Genomic DNA, 21,398 nt, shown 5'->3' on the forward strand with positions numbered 1-21,398 from the left:
TATGTTTGCTTAAACACTTAAATGCGTTAATATTCTTAATCATTCATCGTTTCTGCCTGGATTAAATATCGGACGTTCTATAGGATTCGGGGGGGGGTCACGTTTTGACAGATTTTTGCGTTCCTACTAAATGGATGGCCCCTAAACCGGTGATTGGTAATGGCAAGACTGGGGCCGCCGCACCATTCAGCAATCGAAAAGGGGGGGGGGGGGGGGATTGAGCGGAAGCCCTTGCGTGACGTCAGAGCGCGGAAGCCGACAAACCCGAGGCGGGAGTTGAACGCGAGGGATGTTTTAAATTTGTGCTCAACTGTCGGATTTTGTTTTACCTTCGATCGACATCGTTTAACATCGATTATCGGATCGCGGCGAGCGAGAGTCCCCTGCAGTGGCTGACCACGGTACGGAGCCGCGTTGTTCGTTCACGCTGAAGGAGGTGGGGGGAGGCCTACACCACCGGGCCTCGCCTGCGTCGCCACAATCCCATAATTGTCACACCCCATACGCTTTACCCCGTATTCTTCAGAGAAAATGAGTTTTTTAACGTGATTTGTTTACCCTTTGCTACACTTTGTACTCGTATCGTGGTTTTGTGTATTGTAACGTTCTGACCCCGTGCCCCTTATTTGGAATCTGTAGAAATAGAGCTTTATAGCTCATCGGATTCTTCCAGTGTAAATTCATATTCTGATTATGAAATAGAGAAAGAGAGGCCAGTAGAGACGAGTAGTACGTGATACGAGTTTGGAGACTGCAATTGTGTACGCAATGGGGGTAATGAGAATTAAGGTTTAAACATTTTTCCCGATCAACAGTTTTTAGGAGATTGTTATGCAAACATTTTGCCCTTTGCATCAACACCACCACGGGACGGGCAGAGTTGAGTCACTTCTGTACAAGGGTAGCCAGAGGAGACGGCAGTGAGAAGCGCCGCGGTGGCTGGAACATGTTAACTCCCTCGCCTGGTATGCAGGAGGTCGTGGGTTCGACACCGACTCTGACGATGCCTGCTACTGAATATTTGGAGTTTGCGGTGTCTCTCCCCGTGGTCACCTGGATTTTTCTCCAAGTCCTCCGGTGTTCCCCTCCACATTTATCATCAACATCACGTGTTTAGAGAGTATTTGGCTGCTGTACATTTCCACGTGTTGATCCGCTTCATTGACCTATCATTTGTGGCCAGTCGCTTCTGAAACATAGCGAATAGCTCAGTCGACCTTACCTGGTAAAAAAAATGTTGGATAAAAAAGATTACTGAGAAAGGGACAGAAGGCCGGGACGGGAGTTCCTGAGACAAGCAATCATTGAGAGCACGACTCAAGATGAGCAGCATGAAGAAAGATGAAAACGAAAAACTAACCAATTTGATTTTACCAGGTAAGAAGGCCCCACTGACCTATTTAACTCTTTCTATCACAAATGATAGCCCAACGAAGTGGCTTATCATGCGCAAATGTATAGCAGCCAAACACTCTAAACGCGTGATGTTGATACTAAATGCGGAGGGGGGGAAACGGGAGGTCCCGGCGAAAAAATCATCGCGACCACGGAGGGATGATGATAGGGGAAAGAAGAGAGGGGGAAGAGAGAAGGAGCGAGCAGAAGTGAGCTGCACGGAGGGAGTCAAGAGTGGGGGGGGGGGGCAGCGAACCACGTGATTTATAGGAGGCTTGAGCTCATTCATAGACTTTGATGTTGTAAAGCGTTCGCAAAAATAACTAACGCACGCACAGTGGTCACGCATTTGAGGGGGCTGCGTTTGGTCATGCGTACAGCTAAAACTATTTTAATTGCTCTCATAGTTATACGTTTGTGAAATAATTTCTAACATTCTCACTTTGAAGTTTTTTCTCGTTTGTAACACAAAGTTCAGTACGGTAGTATCATGATTGTATATAGTAGTTCATCGTACCATTGCAGTCAAATACTAAGTCTCTTGTGCACATGCCCTGTACGTTAGCATAAAGGATTGTTCAGTATGTCTCCTAATTATTCGTGTCTTCAAAGTGATGTTGAATTGATCCCCTACTGCAGTGTCCTTCATTGCAAGGCCCGCTGTCCGCTGGCGGCCCCTGGTGGTCTTTAGTGCGGCCCCTGGTAGCCTTTAGTGCGGCCCCCGATAATACAGAACATGTCAAAACACCCCTCTCCCCATCATCGTGCTGTAAACCCCAATGGTTTCAAATGTGTGGCGGCCCTCACACACTGGTGATGTCCTATTGGCGAAAGTGGCCCCCACTGAAAATTTGTGAAGAATACTGCCCTAGAGCATAGTATCAATATTGGAGTGTACGTTGTTGTACTCAAAAGACGAATGTAAAAGCTTTACTGCCACTCTCCCTGCAAAGTCTCGGTTGTTAAACAGGATCTTCATCAAAAGTTGGAGAAACCTATCTTGTCCATAATTGCCCACATATCCTGGTCATCAACTGACTCGAAGGCCTCGCTCTTATAGTCTTCAAAACACGCATCTATATGGTGCTTGTCGTTATTCACAGTTGCATAGCTTGCATTCACAGGTGATGTCCAACCACACTTATGAATGCAGGACTTGAGCATGGCAGAGAGGGTCTCGGGCCTCTCCCCTTCCCCAAGACCACCTGCAATTCTGCTCAGCAACTCCGCATTGAGTGGGAGCCCAGGGCAGAGCGGTGACATCGGCTTCCACAGAATTCTGTCACAGCTGAAGGAGTTTCACAACCGCAAAGTTGAGGGTGAGTTTGGAGCAGACCAGACACATTTCATGCGAAGGGTGGTCCATGGTTGGCAGGGTGATGCAGTGGTAACACTTGTACCTCATAGCAAGAAAAACCTGGGTTCAGTTACTAACTCAGGCACCTTTCTGCGAGAAGTTTGTAGATTATCCCCATATTTTACAGTGTGAGTGTTGTGTGAGTTTGTTGTGTGTGTGTGTATGAGTGTGTGGGGTTTGTGCATCTCAGTCAACCCATGGCACCTGGGTCTGTCCCGTGACCTGCTAGCGGGCGTTTGACACTTCACGTGGCCTTAAAGTGCACTTAGCCTGGCACAAGCGCTGTGGTGACGTCACCGTCACTTAGTGGCGAATGGTGGTTGTTGTTGGAGTTTGTAGTAAGCGGTAGTGTCGCGGTTAGCGCGCTGTGCTACAAACTCGGGTTCGATTCCTGCTCACCGCCAACACCAGTGACGGATTATCTGAATTGGTCCTCCCCTAGGTCATCTCAACCTCAAATTAGTACTTGGTGCGGTGTGTAAAAACATCACCACTGTGGGAAACAAAGGTGGCCGGGCGTGGTGCTGGCCACCCACCCCCCTCGTGTGCTGTGCCAGCCTTCATAGGTGCTCGTTAACAGTACTTGCCCCAACAGTCTGTTAAGGGTACATGGGGGATTTTTGGAGTTTGGAAAAGTAGGGGGCACAGCTGGTGCATCTGCCAGTCCTCTCGTCAACCCATGGCAGCTGTCCTGCGACCTCCTGTCAGAGAGCCTTCGACCCTTCACATGGCCTCAAAGTGCACCTGGCCTGGCTCAAGTGCCATGATGACATCACCGTCACTTAGTGGTGAATGGCGGGTATTGGTGGGGTTGGTATATTCTCTCCCCCTGTTCTGCATGGGTTTCCTCCAAATTCTCCAGTTTCCTCGCTTATCTCTTTTCTATAATTTGCAGTCCGATCGTTTGCTCTGTTGTTTGTTGTAACTTGCTGACCCACCATGACTGGACAATTGTGAAAAAGAGCTTCATATCTCATCAGATTTCGCCAGAACAAATTCATATTCGGATTCTTATTCTGACATTCAATGTCATTTGTGTTGACCAAACATGTCAATATAGCAGGGACCCTGCTGAAATAAGTAGTTTTCTGATGCTTTACTGGGGTATATAAGTTAGTATTATCAATGAACAACAGAGCATATGAGCAGCAGGTTGTTGCGTCAATAAAATCCTCATCAAAGCCGCCGTTTTCGAGCAAGCCTGGTGGTCCGTTTTAGTCTTGTGAGCGGTTATCACGGTTGTACTTTTACAGGGCATAACAGCAGCCAGTGTGGTTCTCTCCCTTCTCTTTTCCCATCCCCTTCAGCCCTGCTCGACAAGATCAACAAGCTCAAGCAGGAGCGCTGCCTGTGAGTTGAGAAACGCTAATTTTTTCGTAAAGGCCTCGATTTTGGCACGGAAATTTTTGTTTATGATATTAACGGGATGAGGTTTGGTAAAAAAAACAGTAATACACGGAATAAGTCAGTTGAGGCGGTGTCCCCCTCCCCCCTACTTCCACTCCCCCTGCAAAATACACATTTTTTGAAAGGAAATAAAGGACAGCCCAGTGTCATGTGATTCTACATCTCCCTTTTTTTTACCATAACTATTCTCATTTTATCCGACTAGTTGAGTAATGGAACCGATAATCGGTAAAGGAACCAATTACAGTAAAACCTTGGATTGCGAGTAACTTGGTCTGCGAGTGTTTTGCAAGACGAGCAAATTTTGAAAAAAATTTTAACTTGATAAACGAGCGAGGTCTTGCAATACGAGTACTACGTATACGCTTTGTCTGCCGAGCGTCACGTGATCACAACTGAGCCGATGGTTCTTATCTCTCTCGCTGCGGGATTGTGGGTAATCGTCTCCCATGCTCGGTCTCAGTCGGCGTGCCTCACTCGTATAGTCAACATCCATAGAAAAGCACCACCTGAATAAGGCTGTAGCAGTGCGAGCGATGAATCTGTTTAACGACAATGCAATGTCACATTTCCACGAAATCTTCAAAAGGAGGTTAGGTTCCTTGTTAAAGTCGCACAAAAACAAAAAGATTCCAGTGAGCCAACACATGGTAGTGATTCCGTTAGTGACGGTGAAAGTCGTCCAACACAATAACCCTCCTCCTCTCTTCTCTCTCATCTCCCTCACACCAGCCACAATTAAATTTAATTAATAAATTTGATTACTTTATATTAAATTTAAATAATAAAAATATGAAAAGGTATTTTGTATTAATAATTTTTACATGAATATTTTTGGGTTGTGGAACGAATCATCTGAGTTTCCATTATTTCTTATGGGGAAATTCGCTTTGATATACGAGTGCTTTGAATTACAAACACGTTTCTGGAACTAATTATGCTCGCAATCTAAGGTTTTACAGTACTTGGATTATCAGGTAGACTGTTTTGTCTCGACCACAGTCTTCAACCACCACGCTGCAGGTCACAACACTCACTCGCTCAACGACTCGCATAACGACTCACTCACCCACTCACTCAACCAGTCAACCACCCATTTACACACTCGCCCAGCCACCCCCAACACTGTAAATCACACCAATATTTCTGCTTCTTCCCTCACACTCAGGTGGCGAGATATTAACTCCCTCATCTGGTATGTAGGAGTTTGTGGGTTCGATCCCGACACTAACGCCTGCTGTATATTGGAGTTTGCATGTTCTCCCCCGTGGTCACAAGGATTTTTATCCGGGTCCTCCGATTTTCCCTCCACATTTAGAATGAACATGTGGTTCGTGTATTTGGCTGTTATATATTTCCACAGGATAAGCTACTTCATTGAGCTATCTGTGACCAGGTTGCTTCTGAAAAAGAACTACACAGTTCAGTGGGCTTTACCTAGTAAATGAATAAACAATTCCAATTTGGAATTACCTATCATCGTCTCTTTTAATGAAAGAAAAATGGGAACAAAAAAGCAATCGTAATCTTTACAAAATTATGGTTTCTGCTGGGGTGTTGTGGCAGGGATGCACTGACGCTGGAAGAGGTGTTTGATTCAAACCGGCGTCTCAAAGAGCAGCTCAAAAGGCAGAAGGAGACCATTCGGGAGCTGCAGCATCAGTGGTGAGAGCCACAGGCCACACTGGGGCCGTTTAGGCCACGCAAGGGCCTCTTAGCCCCAAACTCAGCACGCTGAGCCGGTCCTACTGAGATCCTGGGTTCATCTCGCTACGGTGGCGAGATGTTAACTACCTCGACCTGGTATGCAGGAGGTCGTGGGTTTGATCCCAACCCTGCCTGCTGTATATTTCGAGTTTGCGTGTCTCTTTCCTCGTGGTCACGTGGATTTTTCGCTAGGTCCTCCGGTTTTTCCCTCCACATTTAGATCAACGTGCGTTTAGAGTATTTAGCTTCTATAAATGTCCACGTGATAAGCCACTTCGTTGATCTATCATTTGTGATAGGCAGGTGGCTTTTGAAAAAGCGCTATATAGCTCAGTGGGCCTTACCTGATAAAATAAAAATAGTTTAAATCCAGGCAACTGCCTGTGATTAAGCCAGGTTCTCATGTGTAGCGAGTTGATTGTGTCGGGCAAGTTATAATCGATTGCACATTGCAAAAACGCATCGTATAAAATTTGGTTCTACATGTAATTTTGCTGAATTCCAGCTCTGAGAATGAAAGAAAGACATAGGCTTGATTATCATGTGATGAACATCACCCTGTGTGGCAAGGTTTGTAGGAAAGTGCTGCCATTTGCTGTGTGGACTAGAGGTCACTTGAATGTATGTACATATGTTAAACTTATTTTTCACCGTACGTAGCCAATCGGGAGGTGCGGGGGAAGGACAAACAAACTAAACATATAAAGCAGTTCTCAACAAATGAGTTGGAACGTGATGCAGGCACACATGGCCTACGTTTTTGAAATAACGTCAAGGGACGACAAAGGGGGAAACAAATCCTGATTCAAGAAAACAGCGTTACCCTTGCTCCATTCAAGTTACGGTAGCCTTGGCTGTTGTACGACATTTTTGGCTGCGGGGTCGGCTTTTAGTTCTCTCGCTGAGCGAGTGCGGTGGCTGGGCATGTGCAGGCAGTCGGGGGTCACGATCCAAGAGGAGCCCGGGGGACACGGTGACAATGAGGGTAACATCAACAACGACGAGGGCAACGACAACGCCGAGGGTGCAGGCTCCAAGGGCAGCATGTGGGGCAGAGATGGACAGCAGCTGGGCCGCACTGCTGCCCTGCGACTCAACAAGGGCAGCCCTGTGCGGAAGCGCGTACGCTACCGCCACCACTCGCTGGAGCGGAGCCACGGTGAGTTCCGCTCGTCGTTTAACAGATCAATCGTCGTTGTCAAGAGCCTGTCTCTCCACTGCTGGATGAAGGCCTTTCCACACACCGTTGCCATCGCTCGCCGTCCCGTGATGCCACGATCCATCGGTCCGCCTCGTGTGGTCTCATCCTCCTGAGCGTATTCCCTCCATTGGATGCCATTCCGTCACTAGTCTCATACGTCAGCCGTCATCCATTCTTGCGACATCTACTCAAGCCCCCACTTTTCCAAACAGTCACATTGATCTTCTTTGTTCTTTCGGTAAAGTCATGTAGAAGGGAAGTAATAAAATAATAAAAATAAAACATAATAAAATAATTCTCACGACGTTTCGGCCACAACGCAAGCAGTCGTCCTCAGGTGAAAACCAGGTCTGTCGAGGCGACAGCGTCTGAATGAAACAGCACACGTGCTTGGAGCATATATATAAGCTGGGTTGGAAGGGGGGGAAAGGGCGTCTTGACAAAATAATTTGCATATCAATAGGAATTTAGCATATTTATGGGAAATGCAGGTATGTGATTAGTACTACTTATGCCCGTAAATTATGCAGGATTATCAGCATCAAAGGGAGGGGATATGGGAAATGCAGGTATGTGATTAGTACTACTTATGCCCGTGCATTATGCAGGATTAGCAGTATCAAAGGGAGGGGATATGGGAAATGCAGGTATGTGATTAGCACTACTTATGCCCGTGCATTATGCAGGATTAGCAGCATCAAAGGGATGGGATAGGGGTAGCATTAATAAAGGGAAGGAGTGTTAATAGTATGTAGCTGCAGTAACTAAAACCACCATGTAAACAACTAAAGTATAAACTACATAGTATCATCAGTATACTAAATATACTCTACAATAAGCTGAGTTACTAACAGTAAGTAATACATTACAATTCTACGTCGTAAAAAATATAATATACTTCCATCTACACGAGTCTACACCGTACTATATACTGCCATAGACAAACCCAACATTAAATTATATACTGTATTGCTATAAACCACCTTATACATTGTAATATTACACTATGTATTATTCTACCCACCCTAATGTATATCACACTGCTGTATATTCACTATACAATTACGATACTATATATTACTTTGTACATTGTATTAAGCATATACATTTTATACTATTTGTTATTATACACTGCTTGCGTTGTGGCCGAAACGTCGTGAGAATTATTTGATTATGTTTTATTTTATTATTTTATTACTTCCCTTCTACGTGACTTTACCGAAAGAACCAAGAAGATGAATCCCTGCAGTCACGAAAGCTTTAAATCGAAATTTAAAGTCACATTGATGTATCTTAATTAACGTTCGTTCTCTGAACCCACATGTTCCGCTTCCGGCCTCTCATGAATAATTACCAGTGTACATCGCTGTGCGCTCTCCGTGCGATAATTTTTTCCTCTCTGCACGGGCTTAGGCTCGGGCACGTGATGTCTGCACCCCAAGTTAATGTTTAAGCCCGGTGTGATGTGGGATGTTCCAGATTATCCCATGGCAACACTGCGCCAGCAGCACCAGAGGAGGCAGCAGAAGGAGGAGCTTATCTTTGTTCCAGACACTCTGGCTCTGGATGTACCGGATGTGAAGGTGACAGGAATCATCTCCAACTCCACTGTGGTGGACTTAGTGCATAGCTCTTATCTGCAGGTCAACTCTTCTCTGTTTGTGTAGATTATTATAATATTTGTTTTACCCAGGAAAGCCTGACTCAGTCTCAAGTCACTTATTCAGGAAGAGGGTCCTGCTAAGTTTTCTCAGCAGGGGGCGATGATTTGTGATGCATTTGTTTCCTAGTTAAGACATTGAAAAATGTCTCGTCAATTGCAAACCGTTGAGTGAAGTAACTTGATGCATAGATTTTCATGACCAAATGTATGTCTTGAAACCCTATTGCTTTGCGCGGTTTTAAGTGAAACGTCGTGTAAAATTTCTGCATTTTATCGTGAGCATTGTTCTTTCACTTAGGCGCAGACAATCTACCAGCGAGACACAAATATAATCATTAGCGCTTCGTTAAACGCTTGCGCACCTGACAATTTCATTTGGATATGTAGTGGTTGGTGGTGGAGGGCTTGACAGCAATACATTTTGCCAGATCATTACGTCGCTTAACCCAAACGTTGAGGTGCCCGATACACAATCGTGTACGTCTGAATAAAAATAGTTAACAGGAAGGTTGATTCCAATTGTATGTATTTATGTACTGTATGTTGAACTTCTTTCGCACCATACGTAGCCAGCTGTGCTAATCGGAGGTGCAGAGGAAGGACAACAAACTAAACACAAAAAGCAGTTCTGAATAAAAAAGTTTTCAATCTAGATGATGATTTAAAAGTGCATATCTTCCAGTGGCTTCCTAATATCAGAAGGAAAAGCGTTCCAGACGGCCCGGAGAAGCGCGTCCGAAAGTGCACGATGCGGTGACCAATTTGTTCGATGGCCAGACAAAAGCCGCTCCTGCTGCTGCTGCGAGGATGATCAGAGTTTCCATGATGGTTTTACGCTCCTCGACGATATCGGCGAAGTGTCACGGTTCATTAGTAATGTCGGTGCTAGTTCTGGAGATTCTGCGGCATTCCCGAGTGACTATCTGAGCCGTGCGACTTGTCATGGCGTCGTCTTTGCAGCGCCGCGTGAGTGGCGTCGGCACGGCTACCAAATCACCACTACCGCCGGCACGAGGTACCGGGCCATCCCCCCCATGGGGCCCAAGCACCCCGGACGTCTGCACCACGCCATTGCCTTCCGAGCTGGGTGATGACGGTCCCCCAGCACGCGCACCGGAGACACGCTTCATCTTCACACCGTAAGTTACGCCGAGTTGGCAATTTTGCGAATGCACCGGCATCCGTTCCGCGTTGACGGACTTACCTTTGAGTTTGCCCCTGAGAAAGAACGTCGGTCGCGTCTTAATCAAACAAATTTTATCCACGCAAATGAATATCACACTGGCGGGGGACTATGTCGCTCAGTTGGCCTGGGAACGCCTGAGAATTCCCGCAGGAAGAGTCCATCGGTAGAGAAAGGGAGGTCTGGACCGCCACGAGTCAACATGTTGGCGCCGCGACCCTCACCAGGACAAGTGGACTGAGAAATGAACGAACGAATCCATAATAGAGGTTTTTGGGTTAGATCGCGTAAATATATCAATGTGTCGTTAAAACCCGCCACCACCCGACACAGCCAACTAGTAAGGGTTGTCACATAAACAAAACATACCAATTCGTCACTAGTACAGCACACCGGTGTGTTGGAGAGCCAAGCCACAACATTTACAAACTGAGTACGACGTTTCGCCAGTAATTACAACTAGCTTCATCAGGCGACAGCCAGATTTGTGGAGAAGTCTTACTGTTGTTTCGTTCCTTATGTAATAAAGGTCGTTGAGGCGACTTTTGGAATCCGGTCTTTTATTCACTTTTCATTACAGCTCTCCTTCACGCTGCTGACCGGCAGTGTGAAAGGGATAGAGAGCGAGAGACGTGCAGCCACGTGGCAACTTGGAGCCCCGCTCTCGCGTGGCCTCCTCCTCCGTTCGTTCCAGTTATGACCACGTGTTGTTCGTCTCCACCCCTATTTAATACCCGGGTCACGTGGTACGTTACCACCTATCCTGGTTAGGCTCTATGGAATATTGCAGACTCCCTCGTAGGCTCCCGGGACCACGCCCCTGACTCATCTCCCCATTGGCTGTAGCCAAAGCCAGCAGAACCAATCCTCTCCTTACAGCTGTCACCTTTCCATTACGTCAGGGCCACGCCCCTAGGCTTCCCCCTCATTGGCTATGGACCAGAACCGGCAGAGCCAATCATCATGACGAGTTGTGATACGTCAGTGAGACGGATATATCCTCACATTACACTTGTATAGAGGCGTAGATGTGTTGACCACCCTTCTGCGCTCTTGGGGGGGGAATTCCGGAGGCAACGTACATTATGCATGTGCATTATGTGCGAGCCCTTTGAACTTGTCCTTCCTGTCTATTGTGTTTATTCAAATAGCCCTACCAACGGTAATCACTATTGCAGTACACTGCCCTTTGTAGACATGCATTTAAATAATTTATTAGCTGACGATCTCTTACACGCAGCACTAAAACAGTAGCTATCCGAACGGTTAACGCTATTTTAATTTATTTCAATTTTGATAGATTCTCTAAAAAGTCTTGGCCAGTAGTAGCTAGTTTTGCACAAAATATTATCAAAATCAATTGAGTGACCTTGTTGGCATGCGTGTTCTGCTATTGCTGACAGTTGCATTTGGGAGAATGTAATATTTCTCTGATCTTTTAGTCTCGTGCTGATCATTTGTCCTGTTTGCCCAACATAACATTTACCACACGTGCAGTTAATCCTGTACACACCTTCTATTGATAGCTTCGGTAATACATATTTTGTACCAGATATTAGATTCTGTATTTTATGTACCGTGCCAAATCTGACTCGGATGTTTTGTTTTTCCAAACATCTGGCTAGTTTATCAGTTACTCCCGCAATGTACGGTATTTTGATCGTTTTAATTACTTGGGCAGTTTCAATGCTCTTGTTAGTTGATTTGTTTATTTAATTTAAATAATAAAAATTGAAAAAGGTATTTTGTATTAATAACTTTTATATGAATACAGTATTTTTGGTTTGTGGAACGAATCATTTGCATTATTTCTTATGGGGAAATTCGCTTTGATATACGAGTGCTTTGGATTACGAACACGTTTCCGGAACGAATTATGCTCGCAATCCAAGGTTTTACTGTACACAATGCCATACACACCGTGCTATACACACAATACCATACACACCGTACTATACACACAATACCATGCACACAACCCCATACACACAATACCATACACACCGCACTATACACACAATACCATACACAATACCATACACACCGTACTATACACACAACACCATACACACAATACCATACACACCGTACTATACACACACACGACCATCCACACAATACCATACACACCATGGTATGCACACAACACCATACACACCGTACCATACACACAATACCATACACACCGTACTATACACACAACATCATACACACAATACCATACACACCATGCTATGCACACACACGACCATCCACACAATACCATACACACCGTATTATACACACACGCACGACCATCCACACAATACCATACACACCATGGTATGCACACAACACCATACACACCGTACCATACACACAATACCATACACACCGTACTATACACACCGTACTATACACACAACATCATACACACAATACCATACACACCATGCTATGCACACACACGACCATCCACACAATACCATACACAGTACTATACACACACGCACGACCATCCACACAATACCATACACACAATGGTATGCACACAACACCATACACACCGTACTATACACACAATACCATACACACCATACTATACACACACGACCATCCACACAACACCATACACACCGCACTATACACACAACACCATACACACAACACCATACACACAACACCATACACACAACACCATACACACAACACCATACACACAATACCATACACACAATGGTATACACATAATACCATAGACACCATGCTATACACATGATACCATACACACAATACCAAGCACAGAATACCATACACAGTGTTGTGTGTTTGGTATTGTTTGTGTACCATTCTATGTATGCTATTGTGTCTATACCATGGTGTGTATAGTCGGGTGTTTACAGTATTGTGTTTGCTATTGTGTGTTTGCTGTTGTGTGCATAGCATGGTGTGTATGCTATTGTGTCTATGCTATTGTGTCTATAGCATGGTGTGTGTGGTATTGTGTCTACAGTCTTGTGTGTATAGCATGGTGTGTATCGTATTGTGTGTATAGCATGGTGTGTATTGTATTGTGCGGTTTTATTGCGGTTTTAGGAAAGGGCGTTTCTGCACAGATGCCATACTTTCTGTCTGTCTGCTACAGCTGAGGTGTAGGGAATTCCAACAAGACCTATATCTCTGCTTTATACTGGTAGCAACCTCCTGGTTACACCAGCCCACAGGGGATTATTGTGTCCGTTCGCCCGTCCATCGTGCATCCAAAAATGGGAGGGGTGGGGCTGGGTGGAGAGGGGAGGGTGGGGAGGGGCTGGGTGGGGAGGGTGAGGCTGGGTGGGGGGTGGGAGGGGTGGGGCTGGGTGGGGAGGGGCTGGTCACCCCGTGATGCCCTTATAACCTACTCACGCCGGCTTGTGCCCACCCTCACAGTCAGCCATATTTGCGGAATACACCACGCCGCCGTTGACCCTGGCCATTGACCGAGCAACCCAACGTTCCTACCAGCTCCCTCTGCAGGAATGTGTTTGACCTGGTCAATGCCTATTATACCATCAGTAGGCCTGACCTCTGGGTTGTTCTGCGTGCTTTCGGAGTCCCTCTCCCTCTGCTCACGATCATTAAGGACCTTCATGATGGTGAGCGGGCCCGGCTAAAACTACGTGGCCAGGAGTCGGAGCTATCCCCTGTACACCTTGGGGTGCGACAGGGATGTTCTCTGGCTCCCACATTATTTTACATCTATTTTACCACGTAGTTCGTGAAGCCTTCAATAGCTCTACCGGAGGAATTTCCATCTGGTACAGATACAATGGGAGGCTGATCGATGCCCGGGTGCGGTCGAGGGATGGCTTCCTATTGCTCAACCATGTTATGTATGCCGATGATCTGGTAATTGCTGCTCACTCAGACGAGGAGTTGGAGGCGCTGCTGCTGAACCTGGAGCTTGCCACTTAGAGGTGGGACCTTGCCATCAGCCCCACCAAAACTAAGCACCTGCTTGGGTATTTTGTACCATCGGACACTCCACCGCCACAAACTCCAAATTGCTGATGGGGCAGTTGTGGAGAGAGTGGAGAGTTGCCCATACCTGCGCAGTGTGCTCATGACCGGCTCCGGTTTAACAGTTCTCACTCCGAATCAGTCGAGCGGCATTGTCTTTTCATCGGTTGCATAGCGCTGTGTGGAAGCTACCTGGTCTGTCGCTCCGCACGAAGCTTCAGGTCTTCTCGGCCACATGGAACATCTTCATCGGTTAGAAACATTTAGGCTGGCCTGCCTATGATCCATCCTGGGTCTAATCAGGCTGGATTGTGTGAGGAGCTCACAAATCCTTTAATGATGTGGCCAAAGTCCCATCGGTAAGCTCCTCCGGCAGGCAAGGCTGCGTTGGCTGGGCCATGTAGCCCGCATGCTCAGCCACCGCATGCCTAAACAGCTTTTGTTCGGCCGGATCGTGGGGGCTAAACGGGCACGGCACGGGCTACAGAAGAGATGGAGTGATGTGGTACAGGAGGATGTGAAGCTGAGTGGACTTGCCGATGACTGCTACCAGTGCTGTCAAGATCGGCCTCTGTGGAGGAGGCCCGTTAAGGACCGCTACTGCTAGTTGGAGCCAGTTGTTCTCCAACAACAACGGAGGGCGGAGGAGCGACGCTCACAACAACGGGCAGAGCGCCGGGTGACTAAAGCACAGAAAGTTGGCACAGTAGGGGGCACAGGTGGTGCATCAGCCATTCGTCTCAGTCAATCGACCTGTCGCATCTGGGTCTGCCCCGTCACCTCCTGCCAGCATGCGTTCAACACTTCACGTGGCCTCAAGGTGCACATAGCCTGCCACAAGCGTTGTGGTGACGTCACCGCCACTTAGTGCCGAATGGCGGTTGTTGTTCTTGTATGGTATTGTGTGATATTTTTTACACTTTTCATTATTTTTCTATCTACGTGACTTTAACGAAAGACACAATGAATGTACATTATTAATGTTTGTGTGTAGACAACTAATTTTCCAATACCTTGCTTCTTTTGCTCAACTCATGTAGACATTAACCTGGTCTTTTAATAATCAACTTGCAAATATTTACATTTTCGGTAAAGTCACGTAGGTAAAAAATTTAAATAAAAAATAATAAATAAAATAATAAAAAAATCACGACGTTTCGGAGGCAGCACAAGTCTCCGTCATCAGGTGGGACCATCACAGCCAGATTTGCTGTATCAAGTGAGGCAGGGATTCCAAGATGCAAGTTCTTAAATACAAGTTAAGGGGGAGGGGGGGGGAGCTTATCAGAATGTGGTAGCCAATGAATGGAACGTATTGGGAGGGGGGGGACGGGGCTAAAAGAGATGTGCGTAGACGTCGACGTGGACGTGTTTGTGTGCAAGCCCCTGTTGTTGTACATGATAACGTATTAGAAGGGTGGGGGTGGCTAAAAGAGAGGACAGGGAGTACGTGTACATGGACCTGTTTGTGCACAAGTACCTGTTGGTGCACATGATAGAAGAGAACGAAAATGCTCTTTTTTTTTTTTACCAGTGTTGGCTGAAAATCAAATACGAAAAAGGAGAGTACTGTTAAACGCTGGGGATGTTAACACTCGGTAAAGTAAAATAGTGCCTGTCAGATACGATGGTCCAAAAATGTGTAGTTAAATCTTTTTTGCATGGTTAATAACATCTTTCCAATGATTACTAAGTTTGTACCCATCATCACGGTTGAAATGATGTCTGTGTTTGTATATCTGAATGGCTTCGTGTACAAACCTTTGATGGTAGCCAGAGGGTTAGCAGAGCACCTTGGTCTCGGAGAAAACAATATCATGAGAGCCCACTGCGTTGTAGCAATGATCGGCAACGGCGGAAGACTCAATTTTGCCGTGTTTCAAATCTGACTTGTGCTCGCGTACACGATCAGAGACATGACGTTTCGTTTCCCCAATGTAACAATCACCACAGCTGCAACTCAGTTTATAGACTCCAGGGTATTGCAAGTCAGGGATGACATCCTTCACAGATGGAATTAGATCACGGATTTTATGTACTGTATTTAAGAACTTGTATCTTGGAATCCCTGCCTCACTTGATACAGCAAATCTGACTGTGACAGTCCCACCTGATGACGGAGATTTGTGTTGCCTCCGAAACGTCGTGATTTATTATTATTTAATTTTTATTTAAATTTTTTACCTAAGTGACTTTACCGAACAAACTAAGAGTATGAATCCTTGCAGTCACGAAAGCTTCAAATCTAGAATTCACATTTTCGTTTGTGTGCCCACAACTAATAATTTATTAATAACTTGCTCTGCGTTGATATGTTTGTTATTGTGTCAAATCACGTTGATAGAAACCTTTTTCTTAAATAATCACCTGCCAAATATTACAATCATAATGTTGATGTGCGGACAATCAATATTGCTGTTCCTTGCTTCTTACGCTAAACTCATGTACATTGAAAGTGTGTGCAAGTCGATGTGTGTGTCTGTCTTTTTCGCCTGGGCAACGCCGGGTACTTACCGCTAGTTACTAATAAACCACCCCACCCCCCCCAACTGGCTCCGCCAGTGGTAGCGGCACCACTGCCGCACTCTACTATAGCTGGCGCCAAACTGTGCCACATGCCCCTACCACATGGCCTTTTACCATGGATTCCGTTTGGAATCGATTAAATGGGAAAGGTTTAATGAGCGTTTACCTGTGAGTGGAAACTGGAGCATCTGGAGAGATCCCCCGCATGCGAGGGAGAAACACTATCCCATACAGATGTAACAGGTGGAGTCCAAAACTTTGGTGTGCGGCCTCCTGGCAAGCCTGGGTAGGAACATAATCAAGGTTATTTTGGGTTAGATCGCATAAATATAAATGTATCGTTAACTCGCCACCACCCAACGCAGCCGATTAGTAACTTCTGTTCTCAGCCGTTGTGGACGCAAGCCCCCCAGGGCGTGCGGACACACGGGGTTGTTGGGGCCTCTGCACCACGGGTCGCTCCAGGCGGCAACACCGACCTCGCCTGACCCGGCCTCCGCGGAGACTGACGCGGACTCGCCGTCGCTGCTGGGCCGCAAGCTGTCAAGCCAGGAGCCGCCTGCACCGCCGGGGCCTTTTACCGTCGCTTCAATCGAAGAGGCGCAAGATGTGGGGACCACGCCACCCGACGCGGTCCCCGGCGTGATGCGAGACTTTGCCGATTGGAAGATCCCAGCTGCAGAGGCGGTGTGGTGGCGGAGGGGGCAGCGGCGGGCAACGAGCGACGACTGGGGAGAGCCGGGGCGGCGAGCCTCAGGGAGCCGAGTGGCGACTGGGACCTCCCCCCCGCTGGAAGCGCGAGGGGCAGCGTCCGTGCTCACCTCCTCGGGTACGGGACGTCTGCTCGAGCGCCATGGGTGGGGCGGGAGGGGGTTTAGTTATTCATGCTTTGTGGTGGAGTGCAACAGTGGAGAGATGTTAACTACCTCGACTGGTATACAGGACGTTGTGGGTCCGATCCCGACCCTGACATCTGCTGTATATTTTGAGTTTGCGGTGTCTCTCTCTCCCCGTGGTCGTGTGGATTTTTCTCCGGGTCCTCCGGGTTTTCCATCCACATTTACAATCAAAATCACGCGTTTTTAGAATTTGGCTGCTATAAATTTCTACGCGATAAGCCACTTCATTGAGCTATCATCTATGGCCAGGTCGCTTCTGAAACCAAGCTATATTACTCATTGGGCCTTACCCTGGTAAAATAAATATAGTAGTTAATAGCTTCGCTACTAAGGTTGAAAGCATTCATGCATTAGATTTGTCCATCTGTCTGTTACTGGCGGAGGGGGGTGGAGGGAGTCACTATAACTGTTTAAGATGACCCAATATTAATTCAACTTTAGTTAAAAGTTGTGTTGCCATTTGGGTCTTGCCATATTGTGTGGCCTGTGTGTGGCATGTGTGCATGTGGTCTGTGCGTGGTCTTTGTGTGGCATGTTTAGTGTAACCCCACCCCCTCCCCCTGTATTTGACATCCGTGCTTCGCTCTGTATGTGGCTCGCTTGTGCCAGGCGCCGCAGCTGCTACTCCGGCGGCGGATACCGATGGGGCCGAAATGATGCTGTGGCGCATTGACCCCTCCGCTTGCCTCTCCCAGTATGATGAGGACAGCCCGACGGCACAGGTAGACGCAGCGCGAGGTCTCCCGTGAACGCACTTACCAATTTCCGGACGCTGCTCAATTGACGCAACGGAACTTCCGCGTGGACGAAACTTCGCCATAGCCACGCTCGCGCCGTGAGATCGTCGGGCGAGAAGCCACCCGGTAGGCTGTGTCCCCAAACCGCCTTCGCGTCGCCTTTCCAGTCATTCCTGGAAAGGTTAATTATTTTAACTTCTAATTAATGATTTGATCGTTGTAATATTTACATTCTTTAAAAATGTTTTACTATGAAAAGTGATTTTGTTTTTTGTATTGTTGTAACATCCCCTCGTCTCCACCGCCCGCCCGCCCGCCCGCCTCTGTCCACCTACCGGTACACGGTAAATGGGTTGCAGCACAGTCGATCAACGTCAGGTTGTGTGCGGTGTGGTAAAGTGTGGGTACCTCTTTAAGTGATTTGCTTACCTTTCCTATACTTTTCACTCCTATCGTCGTGTGTAGGTCTGTTTGTTGCCGTAACGCTCATCGGATTTCCTCCCGCATTATCAATAAATATTCTGACTGATACAGGTGTATATATTTTTAGGTTAGGAGTAGAGTTGCAATGACTGTCCGAAACACATCCCTAACTTTTAGTACCAAATTAATGGGGAAAGCCATTCCGATTCACAAACTCTCGTTTTCATCGTAATGTTTTTTCATGGCCACATCCCTTTTTGTGAATCGAGTGACATCTGAATATTGCACTTTTCAATCTTCAAGGCTCCAAGAAGCCCCCGTTTTGGCGGAAGTGCATCAGATGTGAGAGATGGAGACAGCAGCAACGACGACAATCATGGCCCGGAGGACCTGAGCGTGGACTGCACCTTTGTGAACGAGAGCGTGCTGCTGAGGCACAGCGGTGCAATAGGGCGGTACGACGACGGCGGCGGCGACGCCATGGTGACGTCCTCCCGAGCAGACAGGCGCCCTGTCCAACAGGCAGCTTGCTGGACACCTACAACCCCGAGCAGTGGCCGCAAGGGCTCCGCAGCCGGTATGTTAGCCCCATCCGCTGTAGAGCCCTTCCTTTGCCAGTCCACTGCCGGATAACCGCCACCCAGTGCCATCACGGTCACGGTGGCTGTTGGACCAAGCTCACCACGCTGGTCAGTATTGCGGGTCAGCGTTGGTGAAGGGCCCAGGACCGATGTTTAGACACAGCCGGGAATTGAACTCGGGTCGCTGGGTTCAGAGGGCAACACGATAACCACCTTATTTGTATGACAGCAGAGTGAGCAGTTGGGCACAGCTCCGTGAATGTCGACTGCGTGGACAAACATCCGAGGGGCAAAGTGTGATTGTTTTTATTGTTTTATCTGTCGTGCAGGCAGAGAGACCACGTACATTTGCAATGACAGCCTGGACGACCTCTTTGACAGAACCTGTGATGGAGAGGAGTACGTGTCCTTCTGCCTGAATGACCAGTCGACCGTCGCTCACCCACGCAGTAATGACCAGAAGATCATCGCTGACCCACGAAGCTCTGACCAGGAGACCATCGCTCACCCACGCAGTAATGACCAGGAGACCATCGCTCACCCACGCAGTAATGACCAGCTCACCATCGCTCACCCACGCAGTAATGACCAGCCGACCATCGCTCACCCACGCAGCAATGACCAGCCGACCATCGCTCACCCACGCAGTAATGACCAGCTGACCATGGCTCACCCACGCTGCAATGACCAGCCGACCATCGCTCACCCATGCAACAATGACCAGCTGACCATCGCTCACCCACGCAGTAATGACCAGCTGACCATGGCTCACCCATGCAACAATGACCAGCTGACCATCGCTCACCCACGCAGTAATGACCAGCTCACCATCGCTCACCCACGCAGTAATGATCAGCTCACCATCGCTCACCCACGCTGCAATGACCAGCCGACCATCGCTCACCCACGCAGCAATGACCAGCTCACCATCGCTCACCCACGCAGTAATGACCAGCCGACCATCGCTCACCCATGCAGTAATGACCAGCCGACCATCGCTCACCCACGCAGTAATGACCAGCTCACCATCGCTCACCCACGCTGCAGTGACCAGCCGACCATCGCTCACCCACGCAGTAATGATCAGCCTCCCATCGCTCACCCACGCAGTAATGACCAGCCGACCATCGCTCACCCACGCAGTAATGACCAGCTCACCATCGCTCACCCACGCAGTAATGACCAGCTGACCATCGCTCACCCACGCAGTAATGACCAGCTCACCATCGCTCACCCACGCAGTAATGACCAGCCGACCATCGCTCACCCACGCTGCAATGACCAGCCGACCATCGCTCACCCACGCAGTAATGATCAGCCTCCCATCGCTCACCCACGCAGTAATGACCAGCCGACCATCGCTCACCCACGCAGTAATGACCAGCTCACCATCGCTCACCCACGCAGTAATGACCAGCCGACCATCGCTCACCCACGCTGCAATGACCAGCCGACCATCGCTCACCCACGCAGTAATGACCAGCTCACCATCGCTCACCCACGCAGTAATGACCAGCTCACCATCGCTCACCCACGCAGTAATGACCAGCCGACCATCGCTCACCCACGCAGTAATGACCAGCTCACCATCGCTCACCCACGCAGTAATGACCAGCCGACCATCGCTCACCCACGCTGCAATGACCAGCCGACCATCGCTAACCCACGCAGTAATGACCAGCTCACCATCGCTCACCCACGCAGTAATGACCAGCTCACCATCGCTCACCCACGCAGTAATGACCAGCTCACCATCGCTCACCCACGCTGCAATGACCAGCCGACCATCGCTCACCCACGCAGTAATGACCAGCCCCCCATCGCTCACCCACGCAGAAATGAACAGTCAACCAGTGCTCACCCACGCAGTAATGACCAGCCCTCCATCGCTCACCCACGCTGCAATGACCAGCCGACCATCGCTCACCCACGCAGTAATGACCAGCCCCCCATCGCTCACCCACGCAGAAATGAACAGTCAACCAGTGCTCACCCACACAGTAATGACCAGCCAATCACCGGTCACCCACGCTGCAATGACCAGCCGACCATCGCTCACCCACGCTACCCCAACCAGTCGACCAACGCTCAAGCATGCAGCGGCAATCAGCCAGTTACAACTGCTGCCGCTCACAGCACCAAACGACCAATCTCCACTGCTGCGCACAGCCCGGATCGGCTAGACACCACGTGTTCCAAAGCGCCAACACAGAAGGGCTGTGGGCAGGAGGTGGGCGCAGGTGGCAGGTGAGCTGCTGGGATTGTGTCTGGCATGAGACTACACACAAGTCATTGCCTGTCTAATATTACATCTCATGCCGAGCTGCTGAGTATAGCACAC

The 21,398-nt window shown here is 48.2% G+C and overlaps 1 protein-coding gene across 1 annotated transcript in view; it reads left to right on the forward strand.

The window, feature by feature from the left end:
• The first annotated feature begins 248 nt into the window (after positions 1-248).
• Positions 249-21,398, forward strand: part of LOC133340779 (uncharacterized) — a 38,453-nt gene continuing 17,303 nt past the window's right edge. The window contains exons 1-11 of the mRNA XM_061549166.1: positions 249-401; positions 2,549-2,714; positions 4,060-4,102; positions 5,726-5,824; positions 6,799-7,025; positions 8,547-8,650; positions 9,691-9,869; positions 16,807-17,246; positions 17,926-18,038; positions 18,780-19,053; positions 19,387-19,572. Of these exons, the coding sequence (XP_061405150.1) occupies positions 2,558-2,714; positions 4,060-4,102; positions 5,726-5,824; positions 6,799-7,025; positions 8,547-8,650; positions 9,691-9,869; positions 16,807-17,246; positions 17,926-18,038; positions 18,780-19,053; positions 19,387-19,572 (1,822 nt within the window). The 5' untranslated portion in view covers positions 249-401; positions 2,549-2,557. The remainder of the gene's footprint in view (positions 402-2,548; positions 2,715-4,059; positions 4,103-5,725; positions 5,825-6,798; positions 7,026-8,546; positions 8,651-9,690; positions 9,870-16,806; positions 17,247-17,925; positions 18,039-18,779; positions 19,054-19,386; positions 19,573-21,398) is intronic.

Source organism: Lethenteron reissneri, chromosome 10 (assembly GCF_015708825.2).
Source record: "Lethenteron reissneri isolate LAM-NWPU_2019-01 chromosome 10, ASM1570882v1, whole genome shotgun sequence".
Lineage (NCBI taxonomy): Eukaryota > Metazoa > Chordata > Hyperoartia > Petromyzontiformes > Petromyzontidae > Lethenteron > Lethenteron reissneri.